Here is a 23,593-nt window from a genome sequence, read left to right on the forward strand (position 1 = left end):
TGCTACCAGTGGAGACTCTTGCACCTCGGCTTGACAGCTTTTCTCCTCTCTCTGCAGTACGTTACCCACCCAGCAGAACAGTCTGTCCTCATCCACGTCCTCCGGGCGAACGTCAACTTCAACTCTTCTGGTGAGTCTGGGTGTGCTCGAGCACCGTGCACCCCTCTATTGCTGTCCAGATTCTGCCTGTGCACCCCTGGCTTAAGGCTTTTGCCCCCCTGCCTGTTTCAGACACACTAGCAGCTTCTCTCAAGCCTGTGGTAGATCTTAAAAATGACACGGAGTTGCAATGAGATGTCAGAGCAAATTTGTAGCTGCTGGATTGTCGCTGTTCAAACGTTTACTGCTGGAGCTCCTGCAGTAGAGCCCTGTGCTCTTGGCTTCTGCCACAGAATAAATCTCCTCGCTGCAGTCCTGCTTCTCCCAGCAGCTCGATGCGTTGGGACACAGCAGCGCGAGTGGCTTGGAAGCGTTAGGGGTTGGCTGCCTCAGGACTTTGGTCTCAGGCCAGGTGCAGAGCAGGTTTCCTTGTAGCCTGCAGCAGCCGAGTTCACCGCAGGCTATCGGGAATGTCTGGGAGCAGGCAGAGCTGCGCGATGCTCTGCACACATCCTGCAGTGTTTCTGCAGCCAGTTACGTCAGCCCGGTTCCCTCACTCTCTTCTCTTCCTTCCCCAGCACACAAGTGTGGAGAGTGAAGCAAGCCTCCATTCTTCTGCTAGCACTTTCTCCACCTCCTCCAGCACAGTATCAGCTGCCCCGCCAGTCGTCAGCGTTTCATCCAGTCTCAGCAGTGTCAGCAGCCTGGGCCTCAGCCTCAGCAGTAACTCCACGGTGACAGCCTCGACTCGCAGCTCCGTTGCAACGACATCAGGTACTTGCCCGGGTACTGCCGAGTGAGGGGAGGCACAAAGAAACAGCTTCTGCTCTGTGCTTCACTGTGTGACTCTTCCTTTCTTTTCCTTCTTCAGGAAAAGCCCCTCCCAATCTCCCTCCTGGAGTCCCACCGTTGTTGCCTAACCCATACATCATGGCTCCAGGATTGCTACACGCCTACCCGGTGAGTGGGACGCCCACCTCGTGCCACGGGGGCCTTCCTAGTTCAGCTTCAGCCAGCAGGGAGGGACGGGGTGCAGCAGTGAAACCAAACCTGCCCCCAATGGCCAGGCAGATCGAGCTGGTTCACAGCATGAGCTAAAGCTGGTACCAGCAGCCCAGCAGGGCAGCCTGGGCCAGGAAGCTTGGACCTGCTGTTCCCTAGGTAGTGGCAGAGGAAATCCGTGTACCCTTGTGGGTTAGGTAAGGGGCTGTAACTGGTCGCCACAGAGCAGGTACTGTCTGTCCATTCTCGGCGGCCTTCCCAGCCTTTGGGGAGCAACAGCCAAAGTCAGAGGCTCGTAAAAGTATGGAGCTGCATTAGCTGTGTGCTGTGGCAGAAAAGAGAACAAGGGAGACAACTGCCACAGAGGCTAGGGCTACGTCACAGCTTTCTTTTGAAGATGAAGCCGTATTTCAGTGTTGCTGTAACTTCTGGAGGAGAATTGTTGAGTGCCTTTGCAGTTGGAGGCAGTACTGTTAGGCATTGGTGCTCTCTTCCTCTGAGCAGCTTGGAGAAACTCTTTGCAGCATCAGTCTTGCAGCAGTGAATGCTGACTGCAGCTGCTGTAACCTCTGATCTGGCTTTATCCAATCTTCATCTGAATGCTGAATGTAAAATTAAATTAATCTGTGTCCCTAACATCATCTGCTCTTTTTCTAGCCACAGGTGTATGGATATGATGACTTGCAAATGCTCCAGACGAGATTCCCGTTGGTGAGTACTGAAGGCTGATGTGCACAGACCACTTCCACGTTCCCTAACAGCTGCCCGTGCTGCATGCCTTGGGTGCACAGCCCCCTCAGGCTGCGAGGAGGAATTGAGGAGCTGGCAGAATGGGGTGCTGAGTGCATGCACCTCTTTGGCAGTAGGAGTTAATCGATTGCTCCTTCGCACTCAGAAACTGCTTGTACCAGTTCAGGGAGCAGTGCTGATGCCCTTAGCAGGGCTAAGGACCACGCACGCTGCTGCAAGCAGAGCTGTGGTGTCCAGCAGTGGAGTGAGGAGCTCCTGCAGATACCTGATACCTCTGATCCTGATTTTTTATTTAGAAATATGATGTATGTCACTTTTGTTATGAAGTGGTGGGGAAAATCCAGGCGTTTTAAGGACTGCACACCAGTAGACCTTATCTGGTTCTTCCAATAGCCAGACGAGGGGGACGGTGCATGCAATAAAAACCTGGGGTTGCTGCAGGCTCTCATCAGCCTTGATGTGACTGACTGAACTGCCATACTCCAACATAGCTAGTGGCTGCTCTCCAGGAATCCCCGTTTTCCAAAAGATTTTGCTTTGCATATTAGGACAGAGCTTATAAATCTGCTTCTCCTCTGTTTTTATCCTTCAGGATTACTACAGCATCCCGTTCCCTACACCCACCACCCCGCTGACTGGAAGAGATGGCAGCCTGAGCAGCAATCCGTACTCTGGTAGGGGAAATGGCAGAGCTGGCTGTGTGTCTGCTCAGGTGTTCTTGCCAAACACACCACTGCTGCCTGGTGGTTCCCTGCGCCGTGGTCCACTGGAGCTACGTCAGCCCCAGCCTCCCGTGCTGCCTTTGGTCTGGAGCACTTTTCTCACCAGCTGAATTCCTCACATCTTTGGTCATGTGGAGGCGTGCTACCAGGAGGATGGGGATGTGGGAGAGGATGGGGCTGTTGGAAAGGGAGTGAGGAAGGGCTGGAAGTACCCACACGGCACAAAACCTGGGAGCTGCTTCTCAGGCAAGGCAGAGATTAAGCAGTGAGCACTGCTTTGAAGGCCCTTGGAGTGAAAATATAAAGAAAACTGGGATGGGATATCTGGAGAGATTTGGTTTCTATACCATGCAACAGTCTGAGAGGAAGAAGGGCGATTGGGATCTGTCAGATTTAAACTAAATGCCCAGCAGGTGGTTGATCTCTCATTGACCTTGGAAGGTGCTGTTTGTCTGAACTGCTGATTCACAGGGCGAATTAGAGAAAGGAGGCCTGTGAGCAGCAGTTGCTCTGAGCCTTTCCATGCGTTGGGAATTGCTGCACTTTGTGGATCGCTCCTGTTCCAGCACGGCTTCTCCCCTGCTTCAGCGGGAGCTTGTTTGTACAGAAGTGTTTCTGCCTGGCACGCCGAGGCTGAAATCCCAAGCTCAGAGCGCAGGGCTGCTGCTTGCATGATTTGCCAAGTTAACATCGATGATAATTAATGTGTGTGGCTACCCTGGCCTTGCCTGTGAGCTGGGGCAGCGCTGAGAGATTCACTGGCTTTACTGTGTGAGCTCTGAATAGGGAGAGTGTTTGCGTGGAGGAGCCAAGCAGGTGCTCCTAAAGAAGGGCAGAGGGAGGCTTCCCCGCTCCCCGCAGCCGAGCCCAGACAGGGGAGAGAGGAAGCGAGGTTTCCGACAGCTCCCTGCAGGCTGCTGGCCCTCCGCAGTGACATTTGGTTCAGTGCCACCAGGCAAGGAGGAGGGAGGTGGGAGCCCTGCTTGCAAAAAGGGGCCATTCACACATCCTCAGCTGGAAGAGACTTGGCTCAGCTCCTCGAAGAGCTGTTTGGTGTGAGGACAGGGCCCCCAGGCTGCCTGGGGCTGGTTTGGGGAGCAGTGTTTGGAGTTGCACAGAGGGAAATTGGGATGCTCCAGCACCCCAGCACTGCTCCTGTGCAGGCGGCCGGCAGCAGGGGTTGTGCAGGGCTTGGAGGTGGGCTGGTGTCGGGTGTTGCAGCTCCTTGGTTCAGCTGCTGGGGGTTTCCTCTCTCTGCTGAAGTTTTGGCAGTGGATGGGTGAGCAGCACAGCCTCACCAGCACCTATTTGGCACGTCACGCTGGGGTCTGAGGGCTTGCCTGCACAGCAGGAGGGGGGTGGATCCGTGTTGCTCTTAGCCCAGAGGTGACACAGCCTTCTGATGAGCTGCGGTGGGCCAGGATTTGGTGCGTCTGATCCTCACTCTCCTTTCATCTGTGTTCCAGGTGACTTAACAAAATTCGGTCGAGGTGATGCCTCTTCCCCCGCTCCTGCAACGACTCTGGCCCAGCCTCAGCAGAGCCAGACCCAGACTCACCACACCACGCAGCAGACGTTCCTGAACCCAGCGCTGCCTCCTGGCTACAGTTACACCAGTCTGCCGTACTACACAGGGGTACCAGGGCTCCCCAGCACCTTCCAGTACGGGCCCGCCGTGTTCCCTGTGAGTTCCCCGGAGGCAGGGCTTGGCGTTTGGGTCAGAACACCTCAGCAGAGCTGCTTCTCACTCCTTTCCTCTCCTTTCTTCAGGTTGCTCCTACCTCTTCCAAGCAGCATGGTGTGAATGTCAGCGTCAACGCATCAGCGACCCCTTTCCAGCAGCCCAGTGGCTATGGCTCCCACGGATACAGCGCTGGTAAGAGACCTGGCCAGGAATCCTTTCCTCAGCAGAGTCGTTATTGTGGGGTTTGTTCACAGTCTGACTGCGTGAGGGCACTGCTGCCTTCACATCAGCAGCATCCAGAAGGGGAAATGGCCTCGGTGCAGCTCACGTGTGGTTTGATTCTCCTCGAGGAGGTCCTGGCTTGTTCTGCATTCACAGGCCTGGTGTGGCTTTGAGGTGCTCAGAGCATTTCACACCCTCTGAGACTCGCAGCTGCACGGCTGGGCCTTGGCTCACACTGGAGCTGAAGCCACTGAATTATTTTACCATGTACATGTAATCGATAAATCAACAGTTACTCCAGATCTGAGCCTGGGAGCTTGTTTGACTCCTGTGCTTAGCATGCCTTCTAGAGAAGCGTCCTGTCCCGATTCTAAGACGCAGGGTGTTGGTGAACCTGCCACTTGTCCTGTTTCACTGGTCAGCATCAGCTGATTGAGAAGGGCCTGCGTTTGGATCTGTCTTCCAGCCTCTAGGTTCCAGTTGTGCTGCCTTTTTCCACTGCATTAGAGCCTTTTAGGACTGAGAACCTTTTAGGACTGTTTTCTCATCACAAAGATACTTCAGCTCTGCAGCAGGTCACCTGAAATAACTTTCTGAGAAAGCAGAACCTGAGCCTTTCAAATCTTCAACACTTTTTGCATGCCTTAAATGATTGCAGAGGCTTTTCTCTGTATCCCCGCCTTTTAGAAACACCAAGCATCAAATGCGGGCTGTGTGTCCACGTTGCCAGTTGTTGCCCCAACCCCATCAGCCTACAGCTGTCGCCGTTGCCTGTTTCATGACCAAGGAGCTCGCAGCCCCTTCCTGCCAGTGCATCATGCTTGGGGCGTTGTTTAATTTGCTGCATCCTCTCAGCTCTTCTCAGAGTTCTTTTCTGAGCTTTTCAGGAATTCGTGTTTCTCTGAGTGGCAACAGGCCCCTGACTTTATTTTTTTCCGGATGCTTTCAGAAACTACCGTTGTTCAGAGGAAGAGTTTGCCCTCGTGCTGGCACGCTGCACCTTGGCCTTGCCAAGGCTCTGCTCCCTGGGGGATGTCTCCCAGTCTTGGCAGATCGCTGGGCTGCTTGCTGCCTCCCCGTGCTGGCTCTGCCAGCAGCAGCTCCCGCTGACCCCTAAGGCTGGTGTTTCCTTCTCCCCAGGTGTATCTGTGACATCCAGTAACACGGGCGTGCCGGACATCTCGGGCTCTGTCTACTCCAAAACTCAGGTGGGTGCCTGCGGTGCGCCGCTTGGCTGGGGAGCTCAGGCACTGCCTCCCTGGGTGAGGAGGGGTCTCCCCTTGGAGCCCCTGCACAGGGAGAAGGGGAACGCTTGGCTTTCCCTCGCTTAAAGCAGTTCTGAGCCGAGGGAGGGCTGTGGGTGGAGAATCGGTGCGTTCTCTGCACCAGGCACCGGCTCCCTTGCCAATGAGGTGTGTTGGGAAGGGGAAGCGTCCCGGTGCCTGGCCTTACTCCTCTGCTGGCCTCTCCCCCCCAGCAATCCTTCGAGAAGCAGGGATTTCACACTGGAACCCCGGCAGCCTCCTTCAACCTGCCTTCGGCGCTGGGCAGCGGCGGCCCCATCAACCCCGCGACGGCGGCGGCGTACCCCCCCACCCCCTTCATGCACATCCTGACCCCGCATCAGCAGCCCCACTCGCAGATCCTCCACCACCACCTGCAGCAGGACGGGCAGGTAAGCGCCCCCCCCGCCCCAGGGGTACCTACACCCCTCGCTGGGGTATCTCTAGGGCTCTCGCTCCCCCCCGGCCCCCCCCCATCCTCTCCCTCCCCCCCTCACGCCCCGCAGCGGACACATGCGGACACGCGGTGACACGCACATGCACATACACACAGGGCCGATGAGGACGAGGTGAGGAAGGCCCCGGGGTGCGCTCCGCTGGGGGGTACTCGGCACAGCCCCTTGCTGCTGGGCTGTACCAGGTACGGTCGGGTAGTGCCCCTTCACGCAGACATGCCTGGTCCGTCCTGACCCCCCCGGTGCTCGGAGTGGCGGCTCCGCAGGCCCTAAGGCAGTTCTAAAGGGGTTCCTCGCCACAGCCACGACCCCGCCGTAGCTTTCAGGTCTAACCGTGGATTTCTATTGTCATAGTTTGTCCCTTTATTTTACATATCCTGGTACTGCAACAGCTTCCATATTTGCAGATGATACTGTGCTGCCAACGCCAGCAGGAAGATCAGGTAATGAACCTCTCTGATAATGCATTGCACTTGCCCTGGGGTCTCCCCCCGCCCCTAAGGCCCCCCAGGCTCACGTAGCCCCCTCCGTCCCCCCCCCGTGGCCCCGCCAGGCGAGGAGAGAGGCCCGCAGTCAGTATGTGCACACACACACACCCGCGCGCACAGACACACACCCCCGTGCTCATCCCCTTCCCCTCTCTCCCCCCGCGGTGCGGCCAGGGCCCTCGCTGCCGCCGCTGCTCCGGAGGACGGCACCAAGGGGGGGGGACAGCGGCACGGTGCCGGGGGCTCCGGTTGACCACCCGGTGCCGGAGGCCGCGGGGAGCTTTGTGCTGGGCTGAGGTGGCTCAGCGAGGAGCCGTAGCCCGGGGCCAGCGGTGCCAGCGTCACCCTGCGGAGCTGCCCCGGGGCTGGGACCCCAGGGATGGCAGCGCCCCCGCCCCGGTGCTAACCCTCTGCTTCTCCTCCTTGCCCCCCCAACCCCTTTCCCCGCAGAGCGGCTCCGGGCAGCGCAGCCAAGGCAGCTCCATCCCCCAGAAATCCCAGGCCAACAAGTCTGCCTACAACAGCTACAGCTGGGGCGCCAACTGAGGCCGGGGGCGGCCCTCGCCCACCACTTGCTTCCGGATGAGTCCCACGGAGCCGACGCCGACGGATGCGGGGAGGAGAGCGCCCTGCGCGGGGCAGCGCCTGGGCCCCCGCGGCCCCCGGGCAGGGCAGGGCGGGCCGGCAGGCGGCTCCGCATTGTCTGTTTTCAGCCACCTTTCCTGTTGTATGTAATATAGAATTTGTATTTTTTCTTTTTTTTTTTTTTTTTTTCCTCCTCCTCCTCCTCCTCTCTCTGCATTCAGATTCTGAATCGTTTGCCGTAGGGGCCTTTTTTGGTTTTTACTCCTTTCTCCCTCCTCCCCCTCCCCGCACCTCCTGCTGCCCCAGAACCTCTCGGATCCAAAGGAGTGGAAGCTGCGAGTCGCCTACAGCAAACCCCCTTATTATTAGGAATAAGAACAGTAATTGATATGAACAGCATTGTAAGATGAATTAGTTGAAGTGTTTTTTTTGTACCGTGTTCTAAATTTAATGGATAAATGTGTCTTGTATATAAAAACAAAAACCCCACGCCGTCCTCTAGTTCTCTCATTTCCGTGCCCCCGCTGCTCTCTGCGACCACCCCCAGGAGCTGGGGAGGGCCCCCCCCCATTTTCTGTTCTCCCTCTGCGGGCCCCGAGCGCAGGCCCTGCCCCCCCGCACGCTGTAAGTATCTCCTGCTTCTCCTTTACTTTTGGTCTTTTTTTTTTTTTTTTTTCTATGCAGTCCAGATCTTGTATTTTTCAGTTCAAAACGCTCACTTCAACTGCAGCCCCCGTGGGGGTTATTTACTGAAGAGAATAAAGATCACAAAGCGACGTGTGTCCTTTCTCATCCCTCCCTGTGCCCGGGGGGGGCAGCGCTGGCCACAGCCCCCCAGGACCCCCCCCATGGGCCCCTTCTCCCCTCGGGCCCCCCGGGCTCCCAGCACAGGGACGTCACCGCCTGGCCCTGCTCCCCCTGCCTCTGGGGGCCGTGCTCTGGTGTTACTGGGGCTACTGGTGTTACTGGGGCTGTTGCTGGTGGGGGTATTGGGGTTACTGGTGTGTTACTGGGGCTGCTGCTGGGGCTACTGGGGTTACTGGGGCTGCTGCTGGGGGTGTTATTGGGGTTACTGGTGTGTTACTGGGACCACTGGTGTTATTGAGGTGGCTGCTGTGTCACTGCTGTTACTGGTGTGACTGGGGCTGCTGCTGTTACTGGTGTGCGGCTACTGGTGTGACTGGGATTGCCGCTGTTACTGGTGCTACTGGGACTGCTGCTGTTACTGGTGTGTTACTGGTGTGTTACTGGTGTGTTACCGGGGCTGCATCCCCCGACAGGCCCCAGGCCCCCCCGCTCCCGTCCCGGGCCGTGGCGGGGGGGGGGGGGGGGCGGCGGGGAGGCCCCGGGCCCTGTCCCAGCCCCGGGGGCGCTTTGCGGCGGCGGCGCTTTACGGCCGGGCCCGATGAGCTTTTACGACGCCTTCCGCGGCTTCTTCGGGCTCCCGGGGGGCCGCAGGTACCGGGGCCGGGCCCGGGACCCCCTCCCGCAGCCCCCTCCGGGCCTCCCCTACACCCTCCCGGCCCCGTCTCCGGGCCCCCCGTTCCCCTTCCCGATCTCAGCGCCCCCCCCCCGCAGGCCCCGGGAGCCACTGTTCGGCGGAGCGCCGCGGGACGAGGACGAGGACGAGGCCGCCGAGGGCCCCCCCCGGCCGCCGCCGCCGCCCCCCGATGGCTTCGGCTTCGGCCCCGGGGGGGCCCTCGAGGAGCTGCTCCGGGATGCGGCCGAGCTCCTGGGCGCCTTCGGGGGGGCTTGGGCCGGGCCCCCCCCGGCCATAGGTGGGAACGGGACCGCAGGGGGGGGCCCCGAGGCCCGGCCTCACCCCCCCTCACCCCCGGTTGTGCCCCGCAGAGCCCCCCCTGCCCGGCCCCGGCCCCGGGCGGCCGCTGCGGGACTCGATGCTGAAGCACCCGGACGGCCCCGAGGGCTCCCGAGACCCGGCCCGGCCCTGGAGCCTCCTCCCTGAGGTACGTGGGGGGGGCCCTGCCCTGCCGGGGGGGGCCCTCGGGTGGCGGAGCCCCCCCTGGTCCCGGCACCGGGCTCTGGTGACCGGTGCCTGGCTTTGCCTTGCAGCTGGAGGACGCTCGCCCAGCCCCCCCGGAGCGCAGGGAGGACCGAGGTGGGTGCAGGGGGCGCCTCTCGTATGGGGGGGTCGGGGCCGGGCGCCCCTTCCCCGCGCTCACCGTGCGGCCCCCCCGCAGATCTGGACTCGGAGGTGTCCTCGGCGGGGCTGGGCACCATCCTGCGGCCCCACGAGCCCCAGCCCCGCTCCTACTTCCAGAGCGTCTCTGTCACCAAAGTGACGCTGCCTGACGGGGTGAGTGGGGGTGCCCCATGACACCTTGTGGGTGCCCTGTGCTATGCTGTGCGTGCCCCTTGACCCGTGTGGGTGCCCCGAAACCCCGTGTAGGTGCCCTGTGCCGTGGTGTGGGTGCCCAGTGCCATGATGTGGGTGCCCCACGACACCTCATGGGCTCCCCATGCCATGGCATGGGTGCCCCATGCTGTGGTGTGGGCACCCCTTGACCCCGTGTGGGTGCCCCTTGACCATGTGTGGGTGCCCTGTGCTGTGGTGTGGGTGCCCGGTGCCATTGTGTGGGTGCCCCATGACACCTTATGGGTGCCCCATGCTATGGTGTGGGTGCCCCGTGCTACGGCATGGGTGCCCTGTGACACCTTGTGGGTGCTCCATGACATCTTATGGGTGCCCCATGCCATGGTGTGGGCACCCTGTGACCCCTTGTGGGTGCCCTGTGCCATGGCATGGGTGCCCCTTGACCCCGTGTGGGTGCCCCATGCCATGGTGTGGGCACCCTGTGACACCTTTTGGGTGCCCCGTGCCACTTTGTGTGTGCCCCGTGCAGGCGGTGGAGGAGCGCCGCACGGTGCAGGACAGCCACGGCCGCCGCGAGACGACCGTCACCCTGCGGAGGGGCTCCCAGGCCTTCGTCAGCACCACCACGGAGGACAGGCAGGGCAAGGAGCACCGCAAGGAGCTGCTCGGCGTGGATGACCGTGAGTGGGGGGCCGGGGGGGGGGCAGGAGGGGTGAGGGGAAGGGGACAGCGCCCTGTGAGCGAGCCCCCCCTGCCCTCCAGGGGAGCTGGCGCAGTTTGCAGGCACGTGGCTGCCACATGACGAGCTCCGTGCGCCCACCCTGAGCGACCCCTCGGCCGTGCTGGGCAGCTTCTTCCGTCGCTGGTTCTCCGGCTGGTAGCCCTGACCTCCTGCTGGCCACCCCCAGTACGTGAGAGGGGCGTGGGGTGCACAGGGGGGCTTTCTGGCTCTGCCTGGGGTGGGCGCAGCCCCTTCTCACCACCCGTTTTCCTCGCAGGTGGGCCAGGTCCTGTGGGGACACAGCGACTGTGCTGGGGGCTGCCCCCGCCCCCCCTTCTGGGGCACCGCTGCATTTTGGGGGCAAACATGTAGATGTGTACAGAGAATAAATCTATTTATTCTAACGGTGGTGTGCGAGGCTCCTTCGGGCACAGGGTGGGCTGCGACCCCCCCAGATTTGGAGCTGGGGGTCCCACTGCAGCTCCGGGGGCTGCCCTGTGGGTGCAGACAGCCTCAGGGCTCCTCGCCGTGGCCCCGTGCCCGCGCTGCTCCCTGCCTGCCTCCCCCGGGCCCTTCTCGAGGGCCTTGGGAGCACTTCCAAGGCCTTTTCATTAGCGCTGCCTGCGGTTGTGGCTTGGGAAGGGACCCGGCGGAGGAAAGCAGCAGCTCTCCAGCCGGGGAGGCTCCCACACCGGGATGCGGGGCAGCGCGGACTTACCTGAGCCAGGACTCGGTGCCCCGCGGCCACCGGGGGGTCCTCGGGGGGGCTCCGGCACCACAGGCAGGGACGGGTGGGAGCAGGGACGCGGCTGCTGCCCACGGCCCCACGCGGGACTCTGGTCCCTGCGAGGCGTCTCCCCGCTGCAGCTCGCAGCCCTGATTGGTGTAAAGTCTGCGTGTTATCATCCACCCCAGCCCGGGGCTCATAAAATGCCCCAGGGAGCCGCTGCTGCTGCCACTGCCCCTGCCTGGCCGGCCCCATGGGCTCCGCGTCCTTCTCAAAGAGGGCTCAGGCCCTGCTCCGCGTCCGGAACCAGCTCCTGCGGGAGTGCCTGGCCGAGCTGCTGGCCGTCTTCGTGCTCATCGTGAGCGGGGCACGGGGGCTGCGGGTGGGACGGGGACGGGGCCGAGCGCGGGGTGGCCACTGCTGGGGTCCTGCAGTCCCGCAGCTGCGCTGCGCCCCGGGACAGGGACGGGATGGGGCTGCCTGGGGGGTGGCCGTGCCGTGACTGACAGTGACCCCAAACCCGCCTGACTCCGGCATGAACCCTGGTCCCACGATGCCCGATGCACCCTCTGCTGTGGGCGCTCCGGTGTGATAAGGGAACGGGCGCTGCCAAGAGTGCCTGAGGGCGCAGAGCTGGGCGACGCGTGCCTTGACGCCTCCTGCCCCGAGGCAGGCAAAGGTTGGGCTCCAGAGCTGTGCTGGGCACTTGGGACGGATCCAGCAGCGGTGAACGTTGGCACCGCCAACACTGCCAGTGCCCCCCAGCCCCGAGGTCTCCCTGCAGAAGCAGATGACTCAGTTACTGATAATATTTTTCCATCATCATCGAAAACGTGAGGGAGGGCAGTAACCACAGCCCTGCCTGGCCCGTCCCGCGTGGGCAGCTGGAGCCCAGAAAATGGGGGAGCCCCGCGCCCAACCACACAAAACCACGGAGAATGCAGGGGAAGGGGCACCGGGGCAGCGCGTGGCACGGGGTGGTGGTGGTGGTCCTGACAGTGGCTGCAGCGTGGGGGGGGACCACGGGTGCTGCACAGGGACCCAGCGAGGGGCTGGGGGTGCAGAGGCGGTGGTGGAGCCGTGCCCCTCTCCCCCAGCTGATCACGCTGAGCGGCTCGGCGCAGATGGTCACCAGCTCCGGGACCAAGGGGAACATCCTCACTGCCTACCTGGCGGGTGCCCTGGCCGTCATGGTGGCCATCCACACGGCGGGGGGAGTCTCTGGTGAGGCCGGGGTCCCTGCGCTGCTGCGGGGGCTCTGTTCCGCGCTCCCTACGCTCGCCCCTCCGGCACCAGGCTGCTTCCGGCTCCGGATCCTTCAGGCCCCCAGCTCCCAGCTCCTCTTCCCCGCTCTGTTGCAGGGGCTCACCTGAACCCGGCTTTCTCCCTCTGCATGTGCCTGCTGGGGCAGCTCCCGCTGTGGAAATTTCCCATTTTCGTGGCCGTGCAGACCTTGGGATCTTTCATCGCCGCCGGAGCCGTCTACGCCCTGTACTATGGTATGCAGAAGCCCACGTGCACCCTGGCGCTGTGGGGACAGGGTGTGCACGGGGCAGGCGTGCTGCCGGGGTCCTGGCCCTGCCTGTGCCCCGCACCGAGGGGTCACCGGCACGCGTGCGCTGGCTCTGCCCCGCAGACGCCATCCAGTTCTACAGCAACGGGACCCTCGCCGCCTCCGGCCCCCTGGAGACCGCCTCCATCTTCGCCACGTACCCCGCCGAGTATCTCTCCCTCTCCAACGGCTTCTTGGACCAGGTGGGTGCCAGCACCGTGTCCCCCCCGCCGGGGTGCTGGTCCCCGTGGCGCTGAGCCGCCTGCCGGCCCCGCAGGTGATGGGCACGGCGCTGCTGATCGTGGGCATCCTGGCCATCACCGACGGCCGCAACAAGCGCGTCCCCGAGGGCCTGGAGCCGGTGGCCGTGGCCCTGCTGGTTTTCTCCATCGAGGTCTCCATGGGCTCCAACTGCGGCTGCCCCATGAACCCCGCGCGGGATTTTGGGCCCCGGCTCTTCACCTACGTGGCGGGCTGGGGCTCGGAGGTCTTCAGGTGGGTAGTGGGGGGGACACGGGGAAGGGGTTGGGGGCAGCGTGGACGCCCCCGTGCCCACGCTGCCCCCGTCCCCAGCAGGGACAACGCCTGGTGGTGGGTGCCGGTGGTGGCCCCGCTGCTGGGGGCGGCCGTGGGCACGGCGCTGTACCAGCTCCTCGTGGCCCTCCACCACCCGGCGGAGGACGGCGGCGGGGCCCGGGGGGGCAAACGGGACAGCGGTGGTGGCAGCACCGCCATCCCCCTGGGAGCCGGGCCCTGGGACAAGTGACAGCGGCCACAATAAAGGAGCCCCGAGGCGGGCACCGTGTGTCTGTGCTGGGGGGCACCGGGAACGGGGGGCACCGGGGGGGGACACCGGGAGGAGGGGGGGCACCGGGAACGGGGGGGGAACCGGGAAGAGGATGGTACCGGGGGGGGACACCGGGAAGAGGAGGGGACATCGGGGGGGGACACCGGGAGGAGGGGGAGGCACCGGGGGGGGACACCGGGAACGGGGGGAACCGCGGGGGGGCACCGGGGGGGGGACACCGGGCATGGGGGGGGGTCACAGCCATCGGTCCCGGCCCTTTGGCCGCCCCCCGGCCCCGCTCCCCGCCGTGCCCCGGGGTCCCCCCCCCCGGTCTCTCCCCGCCGCCCCCGCATCACTTCCGCCGCCGCCCGCCGACCGGCGCCGCCGCGGCCATGGGGCGCTGAGGCGGCGGCAGCGGCAGCGGGGCCGCAGCGGCCCCGGCCCCGGCCCCGGCCCCGGGCCCCCGCCCGGTCGCTCCCCATGGGCTGCGGGGCCGCGGGGCCATGGAGCGCTGCGCGGCCCGGCGGGCCCCAGGTGAGCGGGGCGGGCCCCGGTAGGCCCCGGTGGGCCCCGGTAGGCCGCTGTGGGCCCGGTGCGGCCGTTGCCCCGGCAACGCGGCGGCTCCCGCAGCGGCGGGGAGGGGAGGGGCGGGGCGGGGCGGGGCGGGCCCGGGGCACCGGCACCGGCACCGGCCGCGCGGGATGGCGCCGCCGGGGCGCGCCGCGGGCCCGCAGCCATGACGGTGCCCCGGGAGATGCCCGAGAAGTGGCCGCGGGTCCGGGGGCCCGGGGGGGCAGGTGGGTGAGGGACGGGGCTGCGGGAACGGGAACGGCACCGGCACCGGGACCGGGAATGGGAACGGGAACGGGACCGGGCCGGGGAGGGGAGGGGGAGGAGGAACGGGGCCGCAGCGCCGGGGGGGCGCAGAGCAGGGCCGGGGGTCCCCGGGGTGCAGGGCCCGGGGGTCCTGGGTCTGGGGGGGGGATGCAGCCCGGGGGGGGGACTCACGGGGTGCAGGGACTGGGCTGGGGCATTGGGGCCGGGGGGATTTGGGGTGCAGGTGAGTTGGGGGGGGGATAGGAGAGCCTGGGGGGGCAGTTTCAGGGCTTGGGAGGGCAGTTCTGGGGCTGGGGGGGGGCAGTTTTGGGGTCGGGGGGCGGTTTTGGGGCTGGGGGGCAGTTTTGGGGCTGGGGGGTGGTTTTGGGGCTGGGGGGCAGTTGTGGGGTGGGGGCGCGGGGCTGAGGACGCGCTGTGTTGCAGAGGAGGAGCGGCGGGTGCGAGCCAACGCACGGGAGTACAACGAGAAGTTCCAGTACGCGGTGAGTGGGGGGGCCCCGGCAGCGCCCCCCCGGGGGTCTGGGGTCTGGGGTCCGGGCCTCGCGCTGCCCAGCGGGTGGGCGCAGGGGGCTGGGGCGAAAAGCTGGCGTCTGGCCCTGAGGTGATGGTGCTGACCGGCCGCTAACGCCCTGGAGCTGCGGGGCCGGGGCTGGAGGGGGGGCACCGTGTGCCCCCACGGGGTGATGCAGCCCCCACCAGGATGCTGACCCCCCCCCAGATCTGCCTGTGCCCCCTGCCCGGTCCTGGAGCAGCGAGGTCTGGCTAATTAACGAGCTTCCGGAGCGGCCGGGGGAGGGGCAGCGCTCACCTTGGCCTCCCCCTCCATGCTGGAGGTTATTTCTGCCTGCTCCGGACCAGGCCCTGCCTCGGCCTCCAGGAGGCCCTGGAGGCTCTGGGCCTGGGAGGCCGCCGGGGGGACTGGGAGCCACTGGGGGAACTGGGAGCCGCTGGGATGCTCTGGAGGAGGAGGCCAGCCCCGGGTACCGGCTGGCGGCGGAGGCAGAGGAATTGGCTTCTCGAGGAAGATGCCACAGCGTTGGGACTAGGGCAGGAGCCGGGGGGCTGGGTTTATATCCCCCAAAATCAGGGGGGAAGCTGTGCCTCAGCCCTGCCCCAGAGCGGTGCTGGGAGCCACGGGGCCTCGGCGACTCCTGAGCCTCCCTTCTTGCCCGCTCCGTCCTCAGAGCAACTGCATCAAGACCTCCAAGTACAACATCGTCACCTTCCTGCCTGTCAACCTCTTCGAGCAGTTCCAGGAAGTGGCCAACACCTATTTCCTCTTCCTCCTCATCCTGCAGGTGAGTGCTGGGGGCCGGGGGCGATGGGGGTCCCCGCGCTGTCCTTCCCGGGCCGTGCAGACGGGGCCCCAGGGCCATGTCCTGCCCCCGGGGAGCTGCAGGGTTGGTGGCATGGGGCCGGGGCTTGCCCTGTCCCTGTAACTCCCTGTCCCCGTCCCCAGCTGATCCCGCAGATCTCTTCGCTCTCCTGGTTCACCACCATCGTGCCTTTGGTTCTTGTCTTAACCATCACAGCTGTCAAAGATGCCACCGACGACTACGTGAGTGCTCCCTGTGCGCCCCTCTCCTGGGGCTGCCCGCCCCGTGTCAGGCACAGGGACGTGGGGCTGGGCGGGGGGCTGCGAGCCTGGGGCGGGCGCACGGGGCTGTGTGGTGGGGGCGATGCTGGGGCTGTGGTGGTGGTGGTGGGGGGGGCAGAGGATGCAGGACCCCATCCCCGGTGTGGCTGACGCTGCTCTCCTCCCTTCTGCGCCCAGTTCCGCCACAAGAGCGACAACCAGGTGAACAACCGGCAGTCTCAGGTGCTGATCAGCGGAGTGTGAGTGTCACGGGGACAGGGCCGCCGGGGAGGGGGCACGGGACCCCCACGGGATGCAGCCCCCTCAGGAGGGGCACGGGGAAGCGCCGCTGCTGGCTCCCGCGTGACGCCACCCCGCTGTCCCCATGCAGCCTGCGGCAGGAGCAGTGGATGAACGTCCGCGTTGGGGACATCATCAAGCTGGAGAACAACCAGTTCGTGGCAGTGAGTTTGGCCCCAAAATGAGCACGGCCCTGGCTGGGCAGCGCGCGGGGACACTGGGGGGCTTTCTGCTCACGCTGCTTTTGTGCTCCTTTGTCACCTCGGGGCTGAGACCGCGGGGTTTGCTGAGGCTGGAAGTTGTCTTAGGCTGTGTTTGAGGTCTGGGGATTAGTCTGGCAGGGGCACTTCAGGCAACGGCATCCAAGTCAGCTCCAGAGACGCTGCCGGCCTCACCTTCTGCAGGGCAGGGCTGCAGCGCAGGGCCAGGAGCTTCCCCGAGGGGGGCAGAGGGGAGCCCCAGCGGCAGCGCAGTCCTTCAGCGTGTCTCTCCCGACAGGCTGACCTCCTCCTCCTCTCCAGCAGTGAACCCCATGGGTTGTGCTACATAGAGACCGCGGAGCTGGATGGGTAGGTAACTCCCCCTCTCCTTGGGTGCCGGCGATCCCCGGGCCTCGGGTCGCAGGGGAAGGCAAGAGGTAGGAGTGAGATCAGGCTGAGGGCAGGGTGGGAGCTGCTGGGGGCCCAAATCTGGGGAGCGTTCGTGAGTTCCTCCCTGCCAGGCTGTTGCTGACCCTGTGCAACGCCTCCTTACCCACAGAGAGACCAACATGAAGGTGCGACAAGCCATCCCCGTGACCTCGGAGCTGGGTGACACCAGCAAGCTGGCCCTGTTTGATGGTGAGTTCCTGAAAGCAGCACGCTGTGATGGGGCAGCTTGCGGGTATCCTCCTCCGTCACTTGGCTTGGGTCTGCCTTGCTCCTGGAGAGACCAGGACCGTCCATGTGGTGCTGTCCCGTGGCTCAAAATGGGTCTCTGAGGAGGGTGCTGGGAGCACTGGGATGGAGCTGGAGCTGGAATGGAGGTGGAGAAGGTGTGTTAGAGCGGAGCTGTCCTCTGCGTCCAGGCGAGGTCATCTGTGAGCCCCCCAACAATAAGCTGGACAAGTTTGGCGGGACGCTGTACTGGAAGGAGAACAAGTACCCCCTGAGCAACCAGAACATGCTGCTGCGGGGCTGCGTCCTGCGCAACACCGAGTGGTGCTTCGGCCTCGTCATCTTCGCAGGTGGGCTGGGACGGCCCCGCACCGCTGCCCCCCGGGGAGAGAAGAGGAGAGGAGGGGACCCACCGACAGCTTTCCCTCTCCCCAGGTCCCGACACGAAGCTGATGCAAAACAGCGGCCGGACCAAATTCAAGCGGACGAGCATCGACCGGCTGATGAACACGCTGGTGCTCTGGGTGCGTGGAGAGGGAGCTCTGGGGGAACCTATCCCTGACCCGGCCGGGGCTCTGATGTCCCCTCCCGGCCCCAGATCTTCGGGTTCCTGGTGTGCATGGGTGTGATCCTGGCCATCGGCAACGCCATCTGGGAGCACGAGGTGGGCGTCTGCTTCCAGATCTACCTGCCCTGGGACGAGGGGGTGCACAGTGCCTTCTTCTCCGGCTTCCTCTCCTTCTGGTCCTACATCATCATCCTCAACACCGTGGTGCCCATCTCGCTCTACGTGAGGTAGGGCAGGGGCTGTGGGGCTGGGCCGTGGGGGTGCGAGGGGCAGGCGCCAGGAGCGGGGCTGCCCTCTGGGGAGGGGAGATGGGGATGGAGACCCCGGGGCAGGGCTGCGTGCGCGGGGCGGGCGCGGGCTGCTCTCCTGGAGAGGGGCCACATCTGCCCTTGGGGATACCCCAAGACCTGAGGCCCTGCAGGTCCCTCGGGGCCCCCCCTGGCTGTGTCTGTCTGGCTGCTCATCTCTCCCTGCCCTGGCTGCATGCTGGTTATTTTGCTCTGCCCTCCTGCAGCTCCCAGGCTCCTGCACTGTCCCCTTCTCTCTCTCTTTTAATTTCTCTCTCTTTTCGTTCCCCAGCATGGGTTCTGTCACCCTTAGCCCCGAGGTAAGAACGTGTCGCCCCCACCCCTCCCACTAGCTCATTGCTGTCTGCCCTGGGGGCTGGGGAGGGGGTTTTGGGGCACGTAGGTGTGTGAGAAGCTCGGGGAGCCCTGCGAGCTGTCCCCTCCGTGTCCCTGCTGGCGGCTGTTGGCAGGAGTGGGTGCGGGCCAGCCCCGGGGAAGGGCGCGGGAGACGGAAAGCAGCTTGGGGCCCTGGGTGCCAGGGTGCCCCTGGGGCTGGGGGCCTGGGGTGGGCGTGCGTGTGCCCATCGCTGGCTCAGCAGAGGGTGCCGCCCTCCCCGGTGACACCTGGCTGTGCCCCCCACGCAGCGTGGAGGTGATCCGGCTCGGGCACAGCTACTTCATCAACTGGGACAAGAAGATGTACTGTGCCAAGCGCCGCACGCCAGCCGAGGCCCGGACCACCACCCTCAACGAGGAGCTGGGGCAGGTGGAGTACATCTTCTCCGACAAGACCGGCACCCTCACCCAGAACATCATGGTCTTCAGCAAGTGCTCCGTGAATGGGCACAGCTACGGTGAGCACTGGGGATAGGGATGGGGCTGCCTCGGGGCGTGGGTGCGCCGGCTCCTCTCCTGCAGATGCCTTGGGGCAGCCGTTTCCTTCTCCTGGGGGAGATGAGGGGATGAGGGGGGCCATCTGCAGCGCCGTGGGGCTGTCCTGTGGCACTCCTGGGCGTGGGTACCAGCAGGACAGCAGCGCTCAGTCCCTGCCTCGGTTAATTCCACGCCCTGGTTTGCAGGCGACGTGCAGGACATGCTGGGTCACAAGGCAGAGCTGGGAGAGGTAAGGGCGCGTCAGGGCCAGTGCCTGCGGTGCTGGTGGCCGTGTGTCACGGATGTCACCCTGTCCTGTCACCCTGTCCTCTCCCCCTGCCAGAGGCCAGAGCCAGTTGATTTCTCCTTCAACCCGCTGGCGGATCCACGGTTCCAGTTCTGGGACCCCAGCCTGCTGGAAGCCGTCAAGCTGGGGGATCCCCACGTGCACGAATTCTTCCGCCTGCTCTCACTCTGCCACACCGTCATGTCCGAGGAGAAGAGCGAAGGTGGGCGAGGAGGGCAGCACTGCCTGCCCAGCTCGGGAGGGGCACCGGCCCTGACCCCCGTGCTGTCCCCTGCCCCCAGGGGAGCTGTTTTACAAGGCTCAGTCCCCGGACGAGGGGGCTCTGGTCACGGCCGCCAGGAACTTTGGCTTCGTGTTCCGGTCCCGCACACCCAAAACCATCACAGTGCACGAGCTGGGCCGGGCCATCACCTACCAGCTGCTGGCCATCCTGGACTTCAACAACATCCGCAAGCGCATGTCTGTCATCGGTGAGGTTCTGGGCGCAGCACCGGGGCCGCGGGAGGGCTGCAGTGGGGCCGGGGTGCTTGGCTCTGTGCGGTGCAGTGCGGCTGTGGAGGAACACGGCTGGGGCCTGGAGCAGGAGCTGCTCCTGCAGCCCCGAGCCTGACAGCTCGTCCCCTGCCTCCCGCAGTTCGCAGCCCCGAGGGGAAGATCCGGCTGTACTGCAAAGGCGCTGACACCATCCTGCTGGAGCGCCTGCACCCCGCCAACCAGGACCTGACGAATGTCACCACTGACCACCTGAACGTGAGTGCGGCACGGGGCTGGGAAGGGCAGGGGGGCTGCCCAGGAGCGCTGAGCCTGGGCTGTGCCCCGTCCTGGGGGGGGATTAAAGTCTGGGAACACTGCTGGGGTCTGCCTCCGTGCCCAGCTTCAGCTGCTTGCAGGAATACGCCGGCGAGGGGCTACGGACGCTGGTGCTGGCCTACAAAGACCTGGAGGAGAGCTACTACGAGGACTGGTCTGAGCGGCTGCACCGAGCCAGCGGGGCCCCCGAGGCCCGTGAGGATCGCCTGGCTCGGCTCTACGATGAGGTGGAGCACGATATGATGGTGCGTGGGCTGGGGGACTGGGCGGGGAGGTGGCCGGGGGGCAGCCCGTGCTGACCCCCTCCCCGTTTGGATCCCACAGCTGCTCGGAGCCACGGCCATCGAGGACAAACTGCAGCAGGGGGTCCCTGAAACCATCGCCATCCTGACGCTGGCCAACATCAAGATCTGGGTGCTGACGGGGGACAAGCAGGGTGAGCCACTGCTGCTGGGGGGCTACCGGTGGGAGCTGAGAACCCCCCGTGGGCTGGATCCTGCCGTGCGGAGGGACACAACCCCCGCTCAGTGCCTGGCTCCCCGTCCCCAGAAACAGCTGTGAACATCGGCTACTCCTGCAAGATGCTGACCGACGACATGACCGAGGTGTTCGTGGTCACGGGCCACACGGTGCTGGAGGTGCGCGAGGAGCTCAGGTGAGGGCAGGGGGGCAGACAGAGCACACCCGTGGGGCACAGCTCTGCATGGGGGAGCTGGGGGGTATTAGGGTACCCCGAGTAGAGCCCCCCACCCCCCGACCTCTCTCCCCTCAGGAAAGCCCGGGAGAAGATGATGGATGCGTCACGCTCCATGGGCAACGGCTTCTCCTACCAGGAGAAACTCTCCTCCACCAAGCTCACCTCGGTGCTGGAAGCCATCGCGGGCGAATACGCCCTGGTCATCAACGGGCACAGCCTGGTAGGGCCCGGTGGGGCTGGGCTGGGTGCCCCGCCTGCCCCTGCTCTTGTCCCCAGCTGTCCCCACGCTCTCCTTGCAGGCCCATGCGCTGGAGGCGGACATGGAGGTGGAGTTCCTGGAGACGGCGTGTGCCTGCAAGGCCGTCATCTGCTGCCGTGTCACGCCCTTGCAGAAAGCCCAGGTGGTGGAGCTGGTGAAGAAGTACAAGAAGGCCGTGACCCTGGCCATCGGGGACGGCGCCAACGACGTCAGCATGATCAAGAGTGAGTATGGAGCCTGGCGAGCCATGGGAGGGACGGGTCGGTCCTTGTGCTGTCGTGGGGCCTGCTGGAGCCCCCGCCCTTGCCCCTCTGCATCGTGCAGGAGCACAATCCAGCCTGGGGGGAGCTGCCACTGTCCCCTGTGCTCCTGGCAGGACCAGGTCACCCCGCGTCTCTCTTTCCACAGCCGCTCACATCGGGGTGGGCATCAGCGGGCAGGAGGGCATCCAGGCGGTGCTGGCCTCCGACTACTCCTTCTCACAGTTCAAGTTCCTGCAGCGGCTGCTCCTGGTGCACGGGCGCTGGTCCTACCTACGCATGTGCAAGTTCCTCTGCTACTTTTTCTACAAGAACTTCGCTTTCACCATGGTCCACTTCTGGTTTGGCTTCTTCTGCGGCTTCTCGGCACAGGTCAGTCTCTGGCTCCGTGCTCGTCGCGGGGTCTGTGCGTGGGCTGCACCCTCAGAAGTGTGCCCCGGCCCCCCCCTGGTGCTCCTCATCCTGCAGCAGCAGAGCCCAGGCTCCTGGAGCTGGAGCAAGGCGCTGTGCTCGGAGCTCGGAGCCCGTGTCCCAAGGGCTGCCAGGTGGTGGCAGCAGCACCCCGCGCTGCTCAGGCACCCACAGGCGCTGGGGGGGGCTCCCTGTCCCTGTCCCTGTCCCTGCTCTTTGGGGACTGTGGGCACGGGGGTGCGTGGGCTGGCTCGGGTGTGGGGCACGCGGGTCTTGCACCCCCCTGAGCCCCCTGTCCCACACAGACCGTGTACGACCAGTACTTCATCACGCTGTACAACATCGTCTACACCTCGCTGCCTGTGCTCGCCATGGGCGTCTTTGACCAGGTACAGTGGGGCCGGGGGGTGTCCGGGGGGGCACAAGGAGCTGGTGCTGCTCTGCAGGGGCTGCGGGGGCGGCTGTGGGAGCTGCCCTGATCCCTGCTGCCCCTGCCTGGTGTCCTGTGGGAGGAAAGGCTGCTCCAGGCTGGGCTGGGCTGGGCTGTCCTCGGCCCTGCTGCTGGCGGTGGCAAAGGCTGGCTCGGCCCCAGGCTGCCTGGGGCTGGAGGGAGGTGCCCAGATTGCTGCGTGCCCTCAGGACGTGCCGGAGCAGCGGAGCATGGAGTACCCCAAGCTGTACGAGCCCGGGCAGCTGAACCTGCTCTTCAACAAGCGGGAGTTCTTCATCTGCATCGCCCAGGGCATCTACACCTCCGTGCTCATGTTCTTCATCCCCTACGGCGTCTTCGCTGACGCCACCCGTGACGACGGTGCCCAGCTGGCCGACTACCAGTCCTTTGCTGTCACCGTCGCCACCTCCCTCGTCATCGTCGTCAGCGTGCAGGTAGGGAGGGAGCCCTGAGCTGCGCCGGGAGGTGGCCACGCAGCGAGGGCAGGTGCAGCGTGGGGCCTGTGGCCCTGCTCAGGGCTCCCTGGCTGTCCCTCGAGCCCTGCCTCCTCCTTCCTCGCTCTGCCAGATCGGGCTGGACACGGGCTTCTGGACGGCCATCAACCACTTCTTCATCTGGGGCAGCCTGGCAGCCTACTTCGCCATCCTCTTTGCCATGCACAGCGACGGCCTCTTCCAGATGTTCCCCAACCAGTTCCGCTTTGTGGGTGAGTCCGGGGGGGGCCGAGCGCTGCTCTCCCCCTGTTTTGGGGCCCTCGCTGTCCCCACCAGGCCCCGGCTCACGCCTCCCCCCGCCAGGTAACGCTCAGAACACGCTGGCTCAGCCCACGGTCTGGCTGACCATCGCCCTCACCACCGTGGTCTGCGTCATGCCCGTCGTTGCCTTTCGCTTCCTCAAGCTGGATCTGAAACCTGAGCTCTCAGACACGGTAAGCCCCCGGGGGGAGCGCGGGGGGAGCGCCACGGAGAGCTGCTCTGCTCCCCTTGTTCCCTGACGGTGCCCCCGCTCCCTGCCTCTGCCCCCAGGTGCGTTACACTCAGCTGGTCCGGAAGAAGCAGAAGACCCAGCACCGCTGCATGCGGCGTGTGGGGCGCGTGGGCTCGCGCCGCTCCGGCTACGCCTTCTCCCACCAGGAGGGCTTCGGGGAGCTCATCATGTCGGGCAAGAACATGCGCCTCAGCTCCCTGGCGCTCTCCGGTTTCGCCGCCCGCCCCAGCGCCAGCTGGATCGAGACCCTGCGCAAGAAGAAGGGCGGCGAGGGCAGCACCGCCTGCAGCCCCAGCGGCGCCCCCGACAAGACGCTCAAGGTGTGAGGCTGGGGTTGGGGTCGCGTCCCCTCCCGTGCGGCTGGGGGGGGTCCAGCCAGCGCCAGCTTGGGGCCTCCCCCCTCTCCCGTGCCCTCTCTCCACGCAGCCATGAGCCAGGCCCCTCCTGGGGGGTGCCCTGGGGGGAGCAGGGGCTGTGCGGGCCCGGGTGCTTGAGGTTTGGAGGAGGCTGGACTGTTGCAGTGTAACCAAAAAACAAAACAAAACAAACTTCCCTGTCCCTGCGCTGGACAGACGGACGCTGCCCCCCCGCCCCCCCGGGGCACTTCTCTATCAGTATTCACCTCCACAGCGTGCAAACACCCTGATCACACGCGAATGTATCATGCCAGAGCCACCACCACG

General features: G+C 64.9%; 4 protein-coding genes and 1 non-coding gene across 17 annotated transcripts in view; all 5 read left to right on the plus strand.

Moving 5' to 3' along the window:
* UBAP2L (ubiquitin associated protein 2 like) overlaps nucleotides 1-8,066 on the plus strand; it is a 29,346-nt gene extending 21,280 nt beyond the window's left edge. For 4 of the 10 annotated variants that reach the window (XM_068662981.1, XM_068662984.1, XM_068662989.1 and 1 more), the window contains 11 exons: nucleotides 58-130; nucleotides 678-873; nucleotides 971-1,059; nucleotides 1,759-1,812; nucleotides 2,444-2,525; nucleotides 4,040-4,257; nucleotides 4,344-4,449; nucleotides 5,620-5,687; nucleotides 5,957-6,154; nucleotides 6,610-6,660; nucleotides 7,156-8,066. In XM_068662981.1, the coding sequence (XP_068519082.1) occupies nucleotides 58-130; nucleotides 678-873; nucleotides 971-1,059; nucleotides 1,759-1,812; nucleotides 2,444-2,525; nucleotides 4,040-4,257; nucleotides 4,344-4,449; nucleotides 5,620-5,687; nucleotides 5,957-6,154; nucleotides 6,610-6,660; nucleotides 7,156-7,251 (1,231 nt within the window). In that variant the 3' untranslated portion in view covers nucleotides 7,252-8,066. The remainder of the gene's footprint in view (nucleotides 1-57; nucleotides 131-677; nucleotides 874-970; nucleotides 1,060-1,758; nucleotides 1,813-2,443; nucleotides 2,526-4,039; nucleotides 4,258-4,343; nucleotides 4,450-5,619; nucleotides 5,688-5,956; nucleotides 6,155-6,609; nucleotides 6,661-7,155) is intronic. The other 6 variants (XM_068662986.1, XM_068662987.1, XM_068662990.1 and 3 more) reach the window with 4 other exon arrangements.
* LOC137845808 (small nucleolar RNA SNORA58) lies at nucleotides 2,208-2,342 on the plus strand. The gene has a single exon (XR_011090284.1). It is a non-coding gene; the product is annotated as a small nucleolar RNA SNORA58 (small nucleolar RNA).
* A 544-nt stretch (nucleotides 8,067-8,610) lies between the features above and the next one.
* On the plus strand, nucleotides 8,611-10,750 carry HAX1 (HCLS1 associated protein X-1). The gene is made up of 8 exons (XM_068663021.1): nucleotides 8,611-8,748; nucleotides 8,869-9,068; nucleotides 9,142-9,257; nucleotides 9,364-9,409; nucleotides 9,492-9,607; nucleotides 10,155-10,305; nucleotides 10,388-10,532; nucleotides 10,624-10,750. The coding sequence occupies exons 1-7, from the start codon at nucleotides 8,696-8,698 to the stop codon at nucleotides 10,504-10,506; spliced, it is 801 nt and encodes a 266-aa protein (XP_068519122.1). The 5' UTR covers nucleotides 8,611-8,695; the 3' UTR covers nucleotides 10,507-10,532; nucleotides 10,624-10,750.
* Nucleotides 10,751-11,296: 546 nt separating this feature from the next.
* On the plus strand, nucleotides 11,297-13,423 carry AQP10 (aquaporin 10). 2 transcript variants are annotated; one of them, XM_068663019.1, is made up of 6 exons: nucleotides 11,297-11,431; nucleotides 12,171-12,297; nucleotides 12,435-12,572; nucleotides 12,710-12,828; nucleotides 12,903-13,120; nucleotides 13,199-13,423. In XM_068663019.1, exons 1-6 carry the CDS (start codon nucleotides 11,327-11,329, stop codon nucleotides 13,389-13,391), a joined length of 900 nt encoding a protein of 299 aa, XP_068519120.1. In that variant the 5' UTR covers nucleotides 11,297-11,326; the 3' UTR covers nucleotides 13,392-13,423. The 2 variants fall into 2 exon arrangements, with proteins under 2 accessions (XP_068519120.1, XP_068519121.1); XM_068663020.1 differs by having other exon boundaries at nucleotides 13,202-13,423.
* A 327-nt stretch (nucleotides 13,424-13,750) lies between these two features.
* On the plus strand, nucleotides 13,751-23,458 carry ATP8B2 (ATPase phospholipid transporting 8B2). 3 transcript variants are annotated; one of them, XM_068663025.1, is made up of 28 exons: nucleotides 13,751-13,946; nucleotides 14,673-14,731; nucleotides 15,434-15,547; nucleotides 15,709-15,807; nucleotides 16,024-16,085; nucleotides 16,217-16,289; nucleotides 16,624-16,694; nucleotides 16,885-16,964; nucleotides 17,192-17,350; nucleotides 17,436-17,524; nucleotides 17,599-17,795; nucleotides 18,148-18,183; nucleotides 18,501-18,709; nucleotides 18,935-18,978; nucleotides 19,072-19,237; nucleotides 19,317-19,505; nucleotides 19,670-19,785; nucleotides 19,926-20,090; nucleotides 20,170-20,281; nucleotides 20,395-20,500; nucleotides 20,618-20,762; nucleotides 20,842-21,025; nucleotides 21,210-21,433; nucleotides 21,778-21,861; nucleotides 22,112-22,357; nucleotides 22,491-22,629; nucleotides 22,721-22,851; nucleotides 22,949-23,458. In XM_068663025.1, exons 1-28 carry the CDS (start codon nucleotides 13,916-13,918, stop codon nucleotides 23,234-23,236), a joined length of 3,618 nt encoding a protein of 1,205 aa, XP_068519126.1. In that variant the 5' UTR covers nucleotides 13,751-13,915; the 3' UTR covers nucleotides 23,237-23,458. The 3 variants fall into 3 exon arrangements, with proteins under 3 accessions (XP_068519126.1, XP_068519125.1, XP_068519124.1); XM_068663024.1 differs by lacking the exon at nucleotides 18,148-18,183 and having other exon boundaries at nucleotides 13,752-13,946; XM_068663023.1 differs by lacking the exons at nucleotides 13,751-13,946; nucleotides 18,148-18,183 and adding an exon at nucleotides 14,066-14,209.
* The last annotated feature ends 135 nt before the right edge of the window (nucleotides 23,459-23,593 follow it).

This window comes from Anas acuta, chromosome 28, assembly GCF_963932015.1.
Source record: "Anas acuta chromosome 28, bAnaAcu1.1, whole genome shotgun sequence".
Classification (NCBI taxonomy): domain Eukaryota; kingdom Metazoa; phylum Chordata; class Aves; order Anseriformes; family Anatidae; genus Anas; species Anas acuta.